Source organism: Culex pipiens, chromosome 3 (assembly GCF_016801865.2).
Source record: "Culex pipiens pallens isolate TS chromosome 3, TS_CPP_V2, whole genome shotgun sequence".
Classification (NCBI taxonomy): domain Eukaryota; kingdom Metazoa; phylum Arthropoda; class Insecta; order Diptera; family Culicidae; genus Culex; species Culex pipiens.
Genome location: NC_068939.1, coordinates 155,518,748 through 155,536,898, shown reverse-complemented (window position 1 = coordinate 155,536,898; position 18,151 = coordinate 155,518,748). Strand labels below are relative to the sequence as shown.

The following is an 18,151-nucleotide window of genomic DNA, read 5'->3' as shown; positions in this document are numbered from 1 at the left end:
CATCCGTTACACACTGGGCTCTAGGTCAAAAGTGTGAATTTGTTGTACTCTTAGAAAAATGAAGATATAGTATAGTTTCATAAAATCACTTATTGTGATTAAATGTTGAATTTTTAAAAGTGGAACTATTTTTTAGTCGTGAGTCTCGACTCGTAACTATAAACTACAACTGTACAATATTGTTTTGATCACCGGAAGTCAATTATAATTATTTGCTTATATTGGCAATTTGCGGCGAGATAGATGACGAAACACGAAAAGAAATTATCGTGTGTCAACTATGTGGGACATTCTCAGACAACTTCTGTGTCGGTTAATGGAAGACCCCTAAAAAGCTAGTTCAACCAAATATTACACTTAGAATGAATAGCCCTTAGCTTCTTCACCTCTTTTCCCCTTATAACTGCCAGCGCCCTGTCTGGATCTATCCACCATGTGACAAAAGGTTTGAAAAAACTGTTGTCGCGATCTTCAATTCTGTCTCTCCTCTTTCTGTCCTAGGTTAGCTTAATATTTCTCGCCGCAAATTGCCAATATAAGCAAATAATTATAAATTACAACTGTGCAAAAGATACCAAATCGATCAACCCTACAAAGTAAAAAAGTGTGTAATTTTACCTCTGAAAATTTGTAATTTTATCACTTTTCTGGTGCAATGTAATTTTTTAGAAAAAAATTGAGGTAATATTCAACCTTCCAAAATAACATACTCCAAATTTACACAATTTTTGACTGTTTAATTGACCTTTTAAATGCGAAAAGTAGGAAAAATTCGAAACATTGTAACAATTAACGTTTCGGTTTCCAATTGTTACATTCTTTTGAGAAATTTCACCACTAAATTCTGCTTATAGTTCAAGTTACACAAATCTCCGCTAGGGCATCCCCTTTATAATCATCATCATCATCATTGAAGAAGGCAGCATCATTCACGAGCCATAAAGCACCAGCCAGCCAGCGAGCAGCAGTTCAGGGAGCTCTATGAAGAAGCTTAGTTTGTGGGATGGTGGCGACGCTGTCTTCTGTCTGATCTATCCAGCAAACATTGTGCTACTTCTGGAGAGTCCTTCTTCCCCACCAATGTGTGTGTGAGTGTGTGTGGTGCCACTCTCTGCCACAAAACGGGAGGGTGAAGTCGTGAGGACGACGAGGATGTTGATGTGCCACATATACTGCTACTGATGAGGCTAAAGTGATTTCAAGACTTTTGCCAACACCCCCCAACCCACTTGGGGAAGAGTCACTATAGGATTGGGTGGCTGGGCTGGGCTGCGGTAAAGTGAGCCATAAAGGCGAAGCGTTTCGTGTTCTTTGAGGGGGGGTGGAGGAAATCTTTCGGCACACACACACAGTTTCGCCTGTATGTGTGCTACTGCTACACAAACATGTAGAGCGGAGAAGCGGAATGATTATGTGCTTTTGGTCTTGGGTTTTAGTTTAGTGGGGGAAAAGTGGGGGGAAGCTGGGAGGGGGACGGGGCTTGGTTATGGCCGTTGGCAAACAGAAACCAAGGCAGGGTTGGGGGGAAAGGACGTCGAAGGATAATAGAGAAACTTATGGAACGTGATGATGTTGTTAATTAAATGTTGAATGCGAACCATCCAAGTTCTGGGTGGGCGAGGGTGGAGCGGAGAGCGAGTCTTTTATCTGCCTGGTGTGGGTGTGTTTGTGTGTCTTTGTGTGTGTTTTTGTGTGAACTGACGGGAATTTGTCGATGACTCTTCGACAAAGATAAGATTTTCGCCAAAAGAATGCTTGAACAGTTTAGTGGTTTGGAAGTATGACACTGTGGAAGGGGAGGCAAATTTGATCTGTTTCAACGATTTTCTTGAACTTTGGGGTGAAGCCTTTGATGAGTTGAAGACGTAAACAAAGAGATTGTGATGCTGATTGGTTGGATGGAATTTGCTCTTGTGTTGCGTCTTGAAAGTTTGAAAAGTTGCCAGAATTAGAATATCTATTTTTAACAGAATTTAGTTCTTGCTCAAAAAGAGAAATGTGGTTCTAAATTAATCAATCAAATCATCCCAAAGAACACTAAAGTGGGCGCAAAAAGCCACTTTCAACTTGATGAAAAATTATCCAATCAAAACCCATCCCAATCCCCAACCCACTCCCCCCAAAAGCTGGGGTTGGCGGTTGTTATTGAAAATTCCATCGGTTCATCGCTTCCGGATTACGTTGTATCGGTGCCTATCATTTATGTATATCACCACCGACGACCGCACAAACCGAAAACCACTAAATACATAATGAGACTACCCCCCGGCCTCCCAACACCCTTCCTCAGCAAAAAGAGAGGACAGAACAGTTTCACTCACTCACTCACTCGCGTTTGAGGGGGGGAAAGTCGCCTTTTGCGCCGTTATCGTTATCAATCAACACGTGGCTTATTGGAGTTTAATTAACCGGTTGACATTTGATTCCGCGCGATCCCGCCCGCCTTGTTGGAGGTTGAGGGGAGGAGAAGGATGAGAATTGGGTACTTTTATAATGAGTAAAATTGAAAGTGGATTGTGTGTGGGAGGTGGTAATCACCGGTTGATTGGTGCGACAGGCAGCGGTTGGAGTTGTTAGTGATGATAATGGGAAATTTGGCGTAATTTTTTTGGAAGTGGATTTAAATTTTTCGTGTTCAGAAAGTGTTATCGAACTATGAATTTGTCCATCAAATTATCAAAATCAATGATTCTGATAAATTTTATCACGCAGAAAAACATGTTGTACGAGGTTTGGTTCAACTAACATTTCGTTGAACAAAATGTTGCGTTGAATCAACTTGATTCTTCTCAATTCCACAAAATTATTTTGCTGTTATGAAAAAGATGAAAAATGACGTTTAGCATTGATACCTTATTTTTTCGTGATATCATATATGCGGATGTGCAATTTTTTAGTAGCAGCTTTGTTCAAAATATATAAAAAAATTCGACGGTTTTGTTCGAACGCGCATCAGTTGATAACGAAAAGTCGGATCGAAGCGCTCTTTGCTGCGTTGGGTTCGTATAAGCCCAAGGAAGGTTCTTACGCTAAAGAGGACAACTTTGGCCAGATTGTATGGGAAAATTTGCGTAAAATCAAATGTTGATCACAGGAGGCTAAAAACGTCAAGAAGTGGAAAAATGACAAGACGAAGTTTGTCGGGGTTAGCTTGTTTAATATAAAGTTTTAACAATGCAAATGAAAATAGGCCATTGATTGAGATATAATTCAGTAAATGAATCATGTTTTGGCTTCCTAAACATTTTTTTATTATTATTTCTGACCTCAAGAATAATATTTAAAAGATCTTGAAAATCTAGATGATATTTAATATTCTAGAATCCATGAGAATGGAAGCATCGGAAAAAATGTAGGTATATGTAAGGAAAATTCTTAAAAAAATAGGAACACTCTTTAGAAATAACCCAACTTTTGGTCATTTTTTAACCCAAAAATAGACATGCGCAAAAACAGTACAATTTTTTTCTGGTATGTTTAAGAGTATTGAAAATAACAACTTTTGAACTACATATGACCCTGCAAGGGGAAAATTGTTTTCATTGTTTTTTTAAATTGGTAATTCAAAATTTGGAATTGGAAAGATTTTTTTTTCGAGATAAATCAACCATTTAAAGTAGTTCTCTACCCTTGTAACATTTTAGGTTTTAAGTAAAAAAAAATTAGGCCATAAAAGCATATTTAGGTTAAATGCGGGTTTGAGGAATCTTCTTAAACCTGTAAGTTTAAAAATGATCCTAGGGTTTCATTCCTCAATTATTTTTTTGCGATTTCTAAATTTTCATTCATTTATTTGGGTGAAATTTTGCCATGCATTCCCTATGTAAACAAGTCATTTTTCATCATTGGATTTTCTTTACAACTCTGCATACAATTTTGGGAGATAATCAGACGAAATGGGTCGATTTGGTGTCTTCGGCAAAGTTGTAGGTTATGATTAGGACTTTTCGGAAAAATAGATACACGGAATGAATCCAAATTTTTAATTTAACTTTTTATCATTTAAAGTTGAATTCCCAAAGTACTTTTTTTATTTGTGGGGACAAGAAATACATCTTTTGAGCCACATTACGTGATGGTGCAAAAACTGTTTTAGAAGATATGATTTTTTTTAAATAGTGGTTTTGAAAATATCAAAAATCTGGACAAACAACTAACAAAAAACATTAAATCAAATTTGCAATAGTACTTCAAAATTTGTTCAGATAGGATGTACTGTTTTCAAGTAACAGCTACTCTGCCCATAATTGAAAATTCGGCTATTATGCCAAATCAAGTATTCCGAGAAAAACGCGTTTTAGTGTTTGTCACCAAATCTCCGTCAAGGTAATTTCCCATAAGAGTGGCATATTAGCCGTTTGGTTTTTCGCATCGGCAGCCAAATCTTAACACTATTTCAGTGAAATTCAAGTTGCAGAAGATGCGTTGGAACATCCTCTACCATCTGGTGCTAATATCTCGTTTTTGCCAAAAGTGGATATTAGCCGTTTTTTCGATGGTGGGCAGTACTTTTAGGTATACATTTTCTTTTTTTTTCTTTTTTTTAGTATAAAAATTTTTTTTGCAGCGCCTCTCAAATGAATATTTGTGGAGAGTTGAGAAAATTTTCTTAAATTTTCACTCTAAAACTTCTAAAATCAGGCAATTAGTTTCTGAGATCCGATTTTCGTTTTTTTAAATTTAAACTTTTGTAAAATATTTTAATCTTGTGAATAAAAATATTTCAAATATTTTATAATTTTGTCTTAAATATGAAATAATTATCAAAATTTTGAAATTACTTTTTTTAAAGATCAGAAAATTTGGCTAAAGTTTACATTTTTAACATTGAAAATAGAGACAATTTCCGGACTGATTCCGAGATATCGCCAGTTGAAAATAAGTATGTAATTAGGTGACATCACTGACACTTACAGAAATTCATTTTCATCGATTCGAATTCAATTTTTTTTATCAGCTTTCCAAAAAAGTTTATCAGAGGTGCTTATCATTCAAAAATATTTTTTTAAATTTAAAAATGAAAATTTTCAACTTCTGAGCTACTTTACCAAGTTTAAAAAAGCAAAAAGTAGGGAATTTTCTCAAAAATGTTACCTAAAGGTGGCAATTATTTTAAAACGGTGCATTTTATCAAAATTTCATTTAAGTACATTATGATTGCAAATTCGATTTTAATTTAAAAATTTAAGTAAAAAAAATAGTTTGACCTTTTTCCAGTTTTTTAAATTATTAAAAAAAAATCATGACTGGGACCAATAGTTGTTTACGCATTTTGTAATTTTCTGAAAAGATTGCAAGTTTTGTCCCCTAAAATTTATTTTTAGTGACAAACTTTTTTATAAACAATCAGCTTATTTTATCGTGTCAGCAGTTGAAAAATCTTAAAAGTTTTAACAAATTCGGTTAAAAAATATAGTGTACTAAAAAAATTAGAATCATGTCGGAAAATTGTTTCCAACACCTCTATTTTAATACATATTTCACTATTTATAAAAATATTTCCAAAACAGCATTTATTTCTACAGGTAAGCAGCTGATTTATCTGAATTAGCCAATTTTATTTGGTTTGATTCTATATTGAATTGTCTTTAAACTAAATTATTTTCACATAATTTAAGTTTATTCCTGCTTAACATCATTGAAATTTTATGCCACTATTTTTAAAATAAATTTTCAAATTCAGGCGAAAACATATCTACTTCGATTCAATTTTTAAAAGAGAAGAATTGTAACCAAAACTAATTACAAACAAAAGAAGAAATGGTCGAAACAATGAAATTAATATTTTGATTAATATCCTTCCCCACAGTGCCGACCGTATTGTGGCTTAAAATAATCTGTGCCAGTTATGTTGCGGTTTAACCGGGAGTGAAGAGCGAAGGATAGCCCCGGGGACGCTGAAAAGCTTTGGGATCGAAATAAACTTCCCCACCTCCCGTCCTCCCTCCATGGGACTTTTGTTCCGACATCTACCGATACGATCAATTAATGAAAATAATGAACATCACCAGCGCCACGGGGGAGAGAATAATCGAGCGCGAACAATGGAAATTAAGCCGCCGGAAAGTGTGGGCCGAGATTGGGCTGATTAATTTGGACACGCCGGCCGGGCGCGCGCGAAATTAATACAAAATGCTCTGGATACTTTGTTGCGGTAGAAGGGGAGGGAGAGGTGGGGGAGGGTTGTTAAGGGGAGATGCATGGATTTATATTAAGCACACGCGAACAACATTGAAAATGCAAATGAAACACGAAAAAGTGGTGGTGTTGATTAATTAATTGGCATGACTTAAACTCAACGACAACGAAAAGTGATTAACACGGTACGGCAAAATTGTGAATAAAATTGTATGCTTTTTTTAGTGTTTGTAACCAATTCGAGGATGAGACAGTTAAACATGAGCAACACAACATATAAAAAATAGGTACATTAGATGAGTTTATTTTTTTTAGTAAAAACAAGGAATTGTGCTTTGATGTTTGGTTTGAAAAAAGGGAAAAAGCATTTTTTCTATTAACTTACTAGAAGTTGCTGAATTCCCTGCTGTTGATGTTGCTGCTTGGTTGAAGGAACACGATTTTGTTTTTTTTTATTGGTTTGGGACGCGCGAAAATTGAGTTTTGTTCGAAAAAGGGGAAAAGAGAGAAAAGAAATCCATTTTAGCAAGAACGGACGCGATGGTTACAACATTTAGGGAAGTTTGGCAAACTGAAAGTTCAACTTAAGAAATGAAAATCATCACAAAAAAATATTTGCTAAGCATTCCTTGGCAACCGGCAAAAGTACCGTCTATTTGAGCTATTCAAATCAAGTTCAGGAAACGCAAAACCAAAAATATATATATTTTAAAATTATCCACTTGTAAAAAATACTCACCCCGATAATCGCGTTTAGCTCCGGCATCGTGACCTGCTTCGCCCGCTCGACGGCCTGTGCCACCTGCTGCTGGTGTTCCGTGGCCAGGAAAGGCAACAGCTGGCCAATTAGGGCGTTGAGGCGTTTGGCGATTTCCGTCTGGAAATGAAGAGGAGAGGAAAAAAATGGAATGTTAGGAAGGTTTCTGAAAATCTTGTTATACATTTTTTTTTTGTAAAAATATCAGTGAAATACAAAACTATTTTTTAACAGCAGGAAGACTTACTCTCTTTGTCTCCGTTGTTGTTTGGCAGTAATTCCAGATTTTCAAAATGTTATTGAAATATTTGTGCAATAACATTGGATTTTCATTCCATTAATATTCCAAAAGAAAAATGAAAAATCGATATTTTTTGACAGGGTTGCCAGATCTTCAAAGTTAACTCATTGAAATAAACTTTTTAAACCGGTTCCGAAGTCATTGTGACGATAATTAAAAACAGTTGACCTTGAAAAGTTGGATAAATCTCATTAAGTGGCGATATTCTATGGCAGGGTTTCCAGTTTACAAAGTTTATGATTCAACGGCAGTATGTTTAATACCTGCTAGTGAATGGACAGTAAAGAAGTAATTTTCAACTAAATTTTTGCAATTCGTCTTTTAAAAACTACTTAAATTGGTACTCTGGTACTTTGGTACTCATAACTTTATGCAGTGCTGCCAGATCTTCAATGGATTTTCGTATTGGATAAAAAACCGCTAAAAATGTGCAAAATATTATTTTTTCACGTTCTTAAATCATTTACAAAAAAATTGTAACTCTCACCACCTTTGAAATTTTCTCTAAATTCTGAATGCACAAATATAAATCAAGTAGAAAAATGATTATTTCCATGAAAAACAAAAAAAAACATTTGAAATCAATTGTAACTAAGTTATTGAATATATTTACCAATGCTTATTTATCAAAATTCTAAATCTATTTTGATATTTTTTTTTTATCTGACTTTATTTTCTTCTGAAAAAAAGTTAAAAATATTATAAATTTGTTTACATTGCAACCATTAAATATCACAAAATACTTTTTACATGATAACAGTTGTGATTCTGCTTCTTTTTTTTTCAAATATCGAAGAATTCATAAAAAAACTTTTTCGTCAAACGTTATAATTACGTGTTTTTACGATTTGTGGTCCCAAAATTAATAATTTAAAATTTTTGTTTCTTAATCTAAATTTTCATAAAGGAAAATTGAAGAAGAAAGAAATAAAACAAATTTTGAAGAGTGACATAAATTTTAAAGTGATCCAGTAATGTTCAGTTTTAATGTCCTTGATCTTATATAAATAATTTATATGGATAAATGTTTTTTTGTTTAAAATTTATTTGTACTGAATTGATGAAAATGTATTTTTAACATTTTCTTTTCCTCTTTTTGGACATACAAATAAAAATAGTTAGTCATTTCTTTTTGTTTTGGTGAATCTTTTGACAACTTTAACTTTAGTTCTTTGGTTACAGTTAAAGTTACCAAATTATGTTTTTATTAATGTCACATTAAGACCCCCTGATTCAAGATAGGCTTTCTAAAAAATTCAGTAAAAAAGAAAAAAGGGAAGGAAATCCAAGAATATTTACCATTTTTCCACCTAATTTACTCCATAATCCTTCCCCTTTACTCCCCCTTTTTCCAACCCAAGCTCAATATTCCAAGTTCAAAGGCCGTACCATGTTTTCTTCACATTTCCTTCTTTTTCTCTCTCTTTAAGTTTCCCCGACCATCACCACCACCACAACCATAACGATCGCCACTTTTACCACTTTTCGTTTTATTATTTTTCAATCAAGCTTACCCTCTGGGGTTCTTCCTCCTTCTCAGTCTCCACCAGGAGACAGAAGAAAGCGACGCAAAAAAAAGTTTCCACTTAATTTTGCTTCACAAGTTTGCTCAAACCTCCCCCCCCCACCCTTCTCCTCCTTAAGATGAGAGGGAAAATCTGTCCCCCCGTGTTAAAAGAAGGAGAAAAAGAAAATCGGAAGCAGAGAAGGAAGATCTTTTTAAGTCGCTACCATTTTCCTCAGCTTTTTTCCAGCAACTTTTTCCGGCGCAACTTGAGACTGCCGAGGAGGAATGGGGCTCCGGAGAGAGCAAATAAAATAAGAATCGATTTTAAGGACCGTAAAGTTGCCGGTTGAGAGTCGGCTGAGCTTTTTTTTTTGCTGGAAATTTTGTTTGTCATTTTTGAACTTTTAAACTGTAAAAAATAGAGATTTTGATTTTAAAGTAGAAGTACACAACTGTTCTTTTTGTTAGAGTTTTGGTAAATTGAGTAGAATTTTTAGACCGATCCCAACACTTTTCCAAGCACCTTTAGAAAAACTTTCTTCAGTAACTGGGTGGCATTGTGGCACGAAGAGGGGGGTGACCCTTCCGGAGGGAAATAAAAATTTATCATCTTTTACTTTTTGGTCGAGACGACCCCGCCGTCCTCCCGCAGTAAGTCAGCTCTGTAAAGTAGCAACTTGTTCTGGTCCTTGCTGGCAGCATACAAAGTATGTTGGCAGATTTTTCGATATTTTTCCTTGTTAAAAATCTCACACACACACACTCACACTTGTACAATGCTGTGAAAACATTTTTGCTGTTTTGCTTTTGGGGTTTTCCGTGAAGAGTCGGTGGTGGGATGGGGCGACTTTGGGCCACTTGTAAGTTAGGTGGGGATATTGCCTTCCAAGAGTTTTCTCTACCGAAGAGTTTGCTCAAGTTCAATGGGGGTGAAAAAAGAGGGGAGGAATTGAGACTTATGCATTCTAGAAGGATCAGATATTTTATTCAATGAATTATTGCTACTTTTTGCGTACTTTCTTTATATAAATTTGTTCATTGTTTGTCTAGTTTTTTTAATCAAAACATTCATTGAATTTCGCGATAAATGGAAAAGCGGTATGCAGGTAACTCATTATAAATTGAATATTAATGGATAATTATGTATTATTACACTTAACACAACCTACACAACACCACTGCAATCATAAATCGGAGCGTTTGGTACGGTATGTCCACGCATCCCTCCTCCCCTGTAGATTCTGTGAAATGTGATCCGTTCTCAGAATCCTCTCTGCGGTAAACACAACGCAGTAGGGCTGGCCGCTTTAATTTTTGCAATAAATTTTCGGGTGTTCTCGGATGTACTGCAATTATTAATATTGACAAGAAAAGTGCTTGGGGCGTAATCTAATCACAAGACTTTCCAGCATGCTTTCATCGGACTGGCTGCGTTTTTGTTAGATTAGATTAGATTAGATTAGATCAAAACATTCATTGAATTTCGCCCTCTAATGTCCACATTCTTTCTCGATTTATTTTTTTCTGTTTGCCGGTGGTCATTTCAACATCTTTTGTCCTCCAAAAAACTTTACTTCTCTAATTTTATGTTTTTTTTTAATTATTTGTAGAATTTTATACACCAATTTATCCCAATAAAAAGTTGCCCGATCCTTCACAAAACTGTGCTAGGGTGTTCCGATTTTTTTTCCATTTTCGTAAATTTTAGCAAAAAATACAATTTTTTCCGCGCCGATTCTGTTGAATTTTACTTTTTTTACCCAATAATTTAAGTAAAATTACACAAAAAAGGTATAAAGCACTATCAAACCTTCAAAATTTTCAAATAAATTTTTCCACATCCCAAAATCCAACGTTTTTCTATTGTGACATTTTCTAAAATTATATTAGTTTTCTGTTGTAATTTAATGTTTTCATATACAGTCTAGACTCGACTATCCGAAGGTAAAAAAAATTCACTTCGGATAATCGAATTAGAAAAAAAAAAAACATTTTTCCGTTGTCTCTTTTTTTACTGTCGAGCTTACCCCAAAATATGATTTAAAACTTTTAAATCCAAGATGGCGGCCAAACTGGCGGTGAAGGAATATTAAAGAAATGCATTTTTTTTTATGTAATAGCCAATCAATCAGTAAATCTTGATTTATATAGGATTGCAGAACTCTAATTTTATGTAAAAGTAAAGCAAAAATAAACGAAAAAAATGTTTGTTCATGATTTGATTACTCGAAGTCCGAAGATTACTCCACCCCTTGGGATAATCGAACTTCGGATAGTCCAAATATCGGGTGCTTTAGGTTGGACTGTATGGCACTTTTTGGAAATGTTTTTTTTTTGTATTTGAATATAATCTGGAGAAGGCCGAAAAATTAAACGCCAAAAAAAAAAGAAATGAAAATTTCAGATCAGGTTGATGAAAATGATTTTTCCTTTTTTTTTTTTTTCAAGATTTTAGACGCTATGTGTCTAGCTTTGCTATTATTCTTCTATCTCGATATGTCGAGCTTAACTTATAATTATTGGAAATTGTGGTTGTCTTGATGTTATAAAAGCTTCGGCTTTAGACAAGAGTGATGATGAATTTTGAATACAATTTTTTGTAATTGCAATTGTAATTGTCTGTGGTTTCTGAAAGATTTTTTTTTTATATTAGACCAATACAAACTTTATTATTATATTATATTTGGTGAAATTGAGCTGTAAGAGAGAGGAATTTTTTTTTTTTTTTAAATTTGTTGCGAAAAGTATCACGATCAGGGCTTGCGAAATTTCGACTTTTTTGGTGATAGCTGACAGAACACTCCAATCGTCTTCACCACGACAACCTGATTTTTACATTCTACTTTCGTTCGTTTCACACACAAAGGAATGAGTGCTACGCAAAGTCACTCACACAATCATTGACTTCCTTCCAGGAGAAAAATCGCTTGGAGAGCGTTCGTTTGACATTCTACCGAGATTCCGATCATCTCTCCAATGATAGCAATCATATGACTCCTGTCACCACGCAGCATACATTAGGAAGAGAGAGACAAAAACGAGAGAAAGAGAAAGAGCACGTTGTCTCGTTCGGGCGGCTGCTTGAGTGGTGCTGATTTTTCGTTCGTTTCGTCTTCGTGTTTACGTTCACTGACCGTCGCCAAGCAACGACGATCATGATAGGCGTTGTGTGTCAGCGATCAAATATCGTTTTGGGAAATGATCGCTGACAGAAGGTTCTATCGAATATCGTGCAGTCCCATTCAGTGATAGATCCCTTTTCAAGCATTGATCACGATAAAAAAACGAAGTTGACTTTTATAGCTGTCGGCCACCATTGCTAGTACCAACCACTAGTGTCTTCCTTTTTATCTACAAGGACTTCGCCGCCCTGGGCTCCTAAGTGTATGAAAGTATGGCACGGAGCGACGGCGCCAAATACCCATATTTACACAAAGAATTTTAGAGCGCCCGCCGCGGGATTCGAACCGGCGACCTCTGGATTGTGAATCCAGTGCGCGGTCCGATTGATCCACACGGACGGGACGTATCACGATATGTCGAATTAATAACCAAAATCATCTTTTTGTCAAAAGCAACCAAAATATAAAATACCATTTCAAAACATAGAAAAGTAGTTCATATGTTCAAGTAAAAGTTTAAATTGATAAAAAATTAAACACTGAAAAAAAGATCGGCTTTGAACAGAAACCTTTACTTCTTATTTTGAAGTCTAGTTTTTTTTTTATATTTTGGCAAAAAGTAGGAAAAAAAGCACAAATAATTAAAATTATTCAACTATTAAATATAAAAGGACTTATGAATTCACGAACCACATTTCAACGAATTTTAGATCTCCAGTTCAAAAAGCAAAAAAAAAGAATTCATATTTGATATAACTCAAATGAAACGATGAAGTGGTTTACAAAGAATTGACAATAGTTTGCTCAAGTTTTTGTTTAAAACTTTGCAGTGTAGGCAAAGACTTGGGAAAATTTTTGCAGCTGCATTCGTAAGTCAAGGTGCTGATAAGTTTACATTAGGTGCCCGACGGAAATACATGGTTTTTCTAACAAATATTCATCGATTTTTACGAGATAAGACAATTTGACAATAATGATGAATATAAATATCCCAATACAATTTTTAATTGAATCTATGTTATATTCAAGTCTATAAAAGTTATATATATATAATTACTAAAAAAAGTCGAAGGCGAAACAATATTTTCATTAAGTTTTTTTATGAGTTATTAATCCTTGTTTCAATTAATCACACTTTAAAGCTGTCAGCTACACTGCTGTAGGGATCAAACTACTATCTAGAAACAAAAAAAGTTCACAAACATCAATTAACCCAACTCCACCACGTGGGCACTGACAAACACACCCACACAAGGTACCCAAATTGGCCGCAAACCAAAACGAAAACAACATTATTGACGGGCGCGGTGAAGCATCGCATAATTATAATTCGCGATCACGCCCACCACCAACTTCTGATTGGGGTGAGGGATCGCAACTCAACTGATGTAATTAATCGGTACCGAAATAAATTAAACTCATCGAAACCCCCCTCCCCCCCTCAACAACGCACCCAATTGATTAAATCTGTCCCCGAGGCAGCGAGCGCCCCCCCCCCCCCAGAAATTGTAACTCATTTCCAACCAAACATCACCAATGGCGACGGCGGCGTGTGGGCAAGTGTGAAACGATAAAAATTAAAAATAAATAAAACCACCTCATTAGCTGCCGATTTCCTTCGCCGATGGGGTTTCCACCCCGAAACCGCAGACTGGGATATTCTCAATTTTTTTTGTAGCGAGAAGAACTTTTCAAAACGGTTTACTTTTTCGAAAATAAATTAGTTGCAATTTTTCGATTTTTTCGAAAAATTGAAAAAAGAAAACAAACCAGCCTACAAGTACTGTAATTATAAATCAAGGCAACTTTAATTGATGCAACTATTTATTACCCGGGTAACAATTATCGGCCTGCCAGAAGGGGTTCCAAAAGAGTGGCAGAGTGGTTCGGATGGCCCACGCCCAAACGATTCGATTTTCAGATTAATTTTCCCACTTTCCCGGCCAGCCTTTTGCTTGTGCCGGTGACAGCAGCAGGGAGGCGCGGTGGTTACAGAGTGTGGTTTGTGGAGTTTATATCACTCTGATGGAATTAATTTTGCGACGGTGAAATGCGAGGCGAGGCACAGTTGGTTAAGCTGGTACACGTGTCGGGTGGATTAAACGAAAATAGGACGGGTATTTTGGGCTGAAAAAAAGGTCAATTCATACGTGGAGAATTTCTTGAAAAATGTTGGTAGAAATTAATAAATAAAATAAGCGCTAAAAAGATTTCAATAATGCCAATCAAAATATTCGAAATTTTACAAACTGGATCAAACATCAGCACCAAAATTCAGTTTTTGGCTGGAATATTTTGAATGTTTTGCTCAAGAAATATTTGATTGCCCTTAATTTTTTTTTCTGATAGAGGAATAGAGTAGTTCTCTAGAAATCCGTAAAAGAAATTTGAGATATTTTATTTTGTGTTTTTTTTTATTTGGATAAAACTTTTGCCATGCATTTCCTCTGTCAAAAGATGCCATCTTTATCATTAGTTTTTCCATAAAATTTTAAGGACTGGTCATTCAAAATGTGCATTTGAATTGAAAATCTGTATCTTGAGAAGAGATTTTCTGATCGATTTAATGTCTTCAGAAAAGTTATAGGTTATGGTTAAGAATTTGTAGAATAAAGGTACATAGAAAACATATGGGTCTCGTGGCGCAGGGGTAGCGGCTTCGGCTGCCGATCCCGATGATGCTATGAGACGCGGGTTCGATTCCCGCCTTATCCACTGAGCTTCTATCGGATGGTGAAGTAAAACGTCGGTCCCGGTTTCTCCTGTCTCGTCAGAGGCGCTGGAGCAGAAATCCCACGTTAGAGGAAGGCCATGCCCCGGGGGGCGTAGTGCCAATAGTTTCGTTTTCGTAGAAAACATACATCGATTGTTTTATTTGCCATTTTTTCACTAAAAGTTGAACAGGATTTTTTTAATTTTCGAAGGGGATTTTTTGCGATGGAGTTTAGGATGGGGCATAATCTGAAACTTGAGAAATAGATTTTTGTAAAAAAAATATTTCAGGAAAAATCGTATATAATGTGAAATAGAATTCCAAATCCCTTTTAAAAATTAATAAATGACTTTGCACTTATTTTTTATAAGGGGCACCGTTTTATATTTATATGCATTTTGAGGTGATTTTTTTTTTCAAAATGTTCTGTTTGTTTCAATTTCAAAATGTTTTTTGAAAGAAAAGCACACCTGCAAACTATATTTTTTTAAAGCTGAGAAAATTCCTACAATTTTCTCTATTTGAATTTGTTGCTGATATTCAGCCTCCTAAAGCTTAAATGTTGCTTATCAGGCCATCATAAGTCTTTTTTTAAAAAAAATAAAGATTCGACCAAAAAATAATTTCAGCGATAAAAAAAATCGAAAATTTTAAAAAAAATTAGGATTTTTGAATAAACCCAATCATGCTAAAATTAATTCACAAAGGAATGCATTTTAAACTGATTTCAGCTGATTGCACTTTAATTTCCATTGAAGTTTTAAAGTTTTTTTTTTGCGGGTCGAAAATTTTATAAAAAATATCATCAGCCTTTATATTTTGTACTCATTTAAATTTTTTGTTGTTCTTTGTAGATCGAAATATTTGTCTTTTCAATTTTTTTTTATCAGGTTTCAAAATTTCCTCAGAAATTGAGGGTTACTGATTAAAATTGAAATTATCTTTGAATGAACTTGAGAAATCGATGGAAAATGATTTAGCATACATTTTATAACCGTGATTTAAGCATTTTAAATCCAGAAAAGACTTATAATTCTGTTTTACAAAATTTGAATTCCGAGACCACAGATTATTATAATATGGAAAAGCTGTGATTTGTTTTAAAATAAATTCAAGCATAATAACTGTAATTATGTTTAAAGCATTAACCTGAAAAAAAAAAACAAAAAAATATTGTTGAAAATACCTAGATTGTAGAAATTCACTAGTTAATGCAAAATTATATCAAAAATTTGGTAATATTCACGCACTAATCCTCAACCTATTCTGACCGATGCATCAGCGTTATATCTCCAGACGAGCACAGAACACCAATGAAGTATGCAAGTTGTATACGAAATACGTAAACAGTATTTTTGGAAGGTTGGAAATTTTATGGGTTATAATTACCTCTTTTTCGGTGTAATTTAATCTTAATTTATGAGGAAAAAGTTTACAAGACCACGTGTATGTAAATTTACATGTTTTTGGTTTTTTTTTTTTATTTAAAAGCATGGGTTGATTTTAAAAGTTACTTATTGATTTCTGAAATGATCAACATACGCGAATGTGAATATTAAAAAAAACAAAGCTTCGAGTGTAATGATCCCTTAGAATCCTCAATTGACTATTTGGCAGTTAATTCATGGTCAATTTACATCCCCAGTTCTGCAAAGTCAAATCACCAACCAATAATCACCCCGTACACATTAGAACTGCCAGCACCCTGAAACCTCAGCTCAGTTGCATGCAGCCATTCCTCGTCAGACTGCTCCCGAACGCCAATAGATCATGACTGGTACAAGTGCCTTCTAATTGGCAAAAATCCCTGCAAAACCCCCGTCGCTCGTCGCTTCGCTTCGCAAAGTAGCAGCCCCAAAATTGGTCAGCCAATGCTTCTGCTGTCGAGCCATGTAAGAGAGTCCACAAAGAACAAACGATATTTCCCCTCCGCCCCTCTCCGAACTGTCAGTGGTGACCTTTTATGTCCGGGCCGCTGTCAATGTTCTCTGGCGCAAAGTGCATTATGGCGTCCGAAAAGGACGCCACTTTTGGTGTGTGTGGACAGAGGACTATGCCTAAAATGTGTGCAAGTTTGGTGCAGCTGGGGTCCTCTTTTATTGGAATTTGGAACTCTTACACCCGGCCCGGCAGCTCCAGTGCGCACAGAATCGATTTGCTCATATCACATGCACCGCAACCACTTGTCCGAAAAGGAGGGGGAAGGGAGAGGGTCTAGGAACCGTAAGGATCCCCAGGTTGGAAGGCTTCACATAGTCTATCATTCGATTTTATATCGTTTCACACAGTGGGGTTCTGGGGCCTGCCATGGTCAGGACCAGCAGATCCGTCCAGTTTTTTGGAACGTTCTACACCCCGGGAAGGGCAAGCGGTTTCGAGCGGTTGCCAAAACCACAAACTGGTCCTTTAGAACTGCTTTTTAGATACCTCGTTCCCGGTGCCTCGAACAAAACGGTCATCATCGTCGTCGTGCTCATGGTAATGATGATGCGGTTCCTTGGTCCTCGGAACCAGATGATGCGATGACCCGAAATGGGTGACCAAACCATTCGATTAGGGGACGTTTGGGTTCGATACTATGGTTGGTCAAATCTCATACTAAAAGAGTGAATCCTAAGATATTGAAAGCAGCTATGATCCTGAGATATTCGAGAAGATTTGGATGATTTGATCAAACCCAACTCTTCGTCTGAACTGTGATGAATTGTTCAGTAACTGAAGTCTTCGCCCCAACTCTCCCCTTTTTTCAACAAGCATCACCGCTGCGCTGGACACCCGGACTAGATAGACTGCACTTTCGTCGTCCGAGACAGGATGTGAAAAATCTTCCCCTGCATCTCATCGCCGCGTGAACATTGGTCGTTGGTTTTCTCTGCTGGACAGAGTGTGTCTACCTCCCTTCCCGTCGACACGTTCACTAAACTGAAGCATGTTTCCAAAATTAGATGATTCCCTCCGTGCTACCCCCCAAAGCAGACTTGCACTGGCGGCAAACATGTCATGCCATGCTTTAGCTCGGCAGCATCCTGCCATCGTCGTTGAAGTCAGTGCCTGCTGCTGCTGGCAACAAACGAGACTAAAACATATCAAAACACTTTTCGGTTTCCGGGTCGTTCCACGTTGGAGCCCGAAAGTGGTCCTACGAGGGACTCAGGTCAGGCCTGGTTGCAACCTTAAATTACTAAACATAACATTTTAATAAAAAAAAATATTTTCTTGATTATTTCAAATTTGAACATAGAAAAAACAAAATTAAAGTAAAAAATATATATTATTAAAAAAAGAAGATCTTCCGGAAGGGTTGCCCCGACAACGTGGACACTTGGATCGAACGTGGAAGTGCTGGTATAAATGGCCTGCTGGCAGGCTTTTGATGTAGTTTTTGGTTACAGAAGCGTTCGGCCGGAAGGGCCGGACTGGATCTCGCACTCCCGCTCTTTTTGGGATGATAAGCTGCTGCGAGGGGTATTGGTTTCGAGAGAAGCAAAGAGTAGTGGCAGAGTGTTATCGAATTTGACTTCGGGACATCGGCGAGCGATTTCGGGCTGTGAATCTCGGTGTATCCTAATTTAGTGATCGCGATGGTTGGTGGGAAGTTTTAGTTGGATTGGGT

At 36.2% G+C, this 18,151-nt stretch overlaps 1 protein-coding gene across 11 annotated transcripts in view; it reads right to left on the bottom strand.

Moving 5' to 3' along the window:
• LOC120426763 (protein groucho) overlaps window positions 1–18,151 on the bottom strand; it is a 322,942-nt gene that overhangs the window by 34,486 nt on the left and 270,305 nt on the right. For 5 of the 11 annotated variants that reach the window (XM_052710549.1, XM_052710546.1, XM_052710547.1 and 2 more), the window contains 2 exons: window positions 6,878–7,015; window positions 6,524–6,559 (listed from right to left, as the gene is read on the bottom strand). In XM_052710549.1, the coding sequence (XP_052566509.1) occupies window positions 6,524–6,559; window positions 6,878–7,015 (174 nt within the window). The remainder of the gene's footprint in view (window positions 1–6,523; window positions 6,560–6,877; window positions 7,016–18,151) is intronic. The other 6 variants (XM_052710550.1, XM_052710548.1, XM_052710555.1 and 3 more) reach the window with 2 other exon arrangements.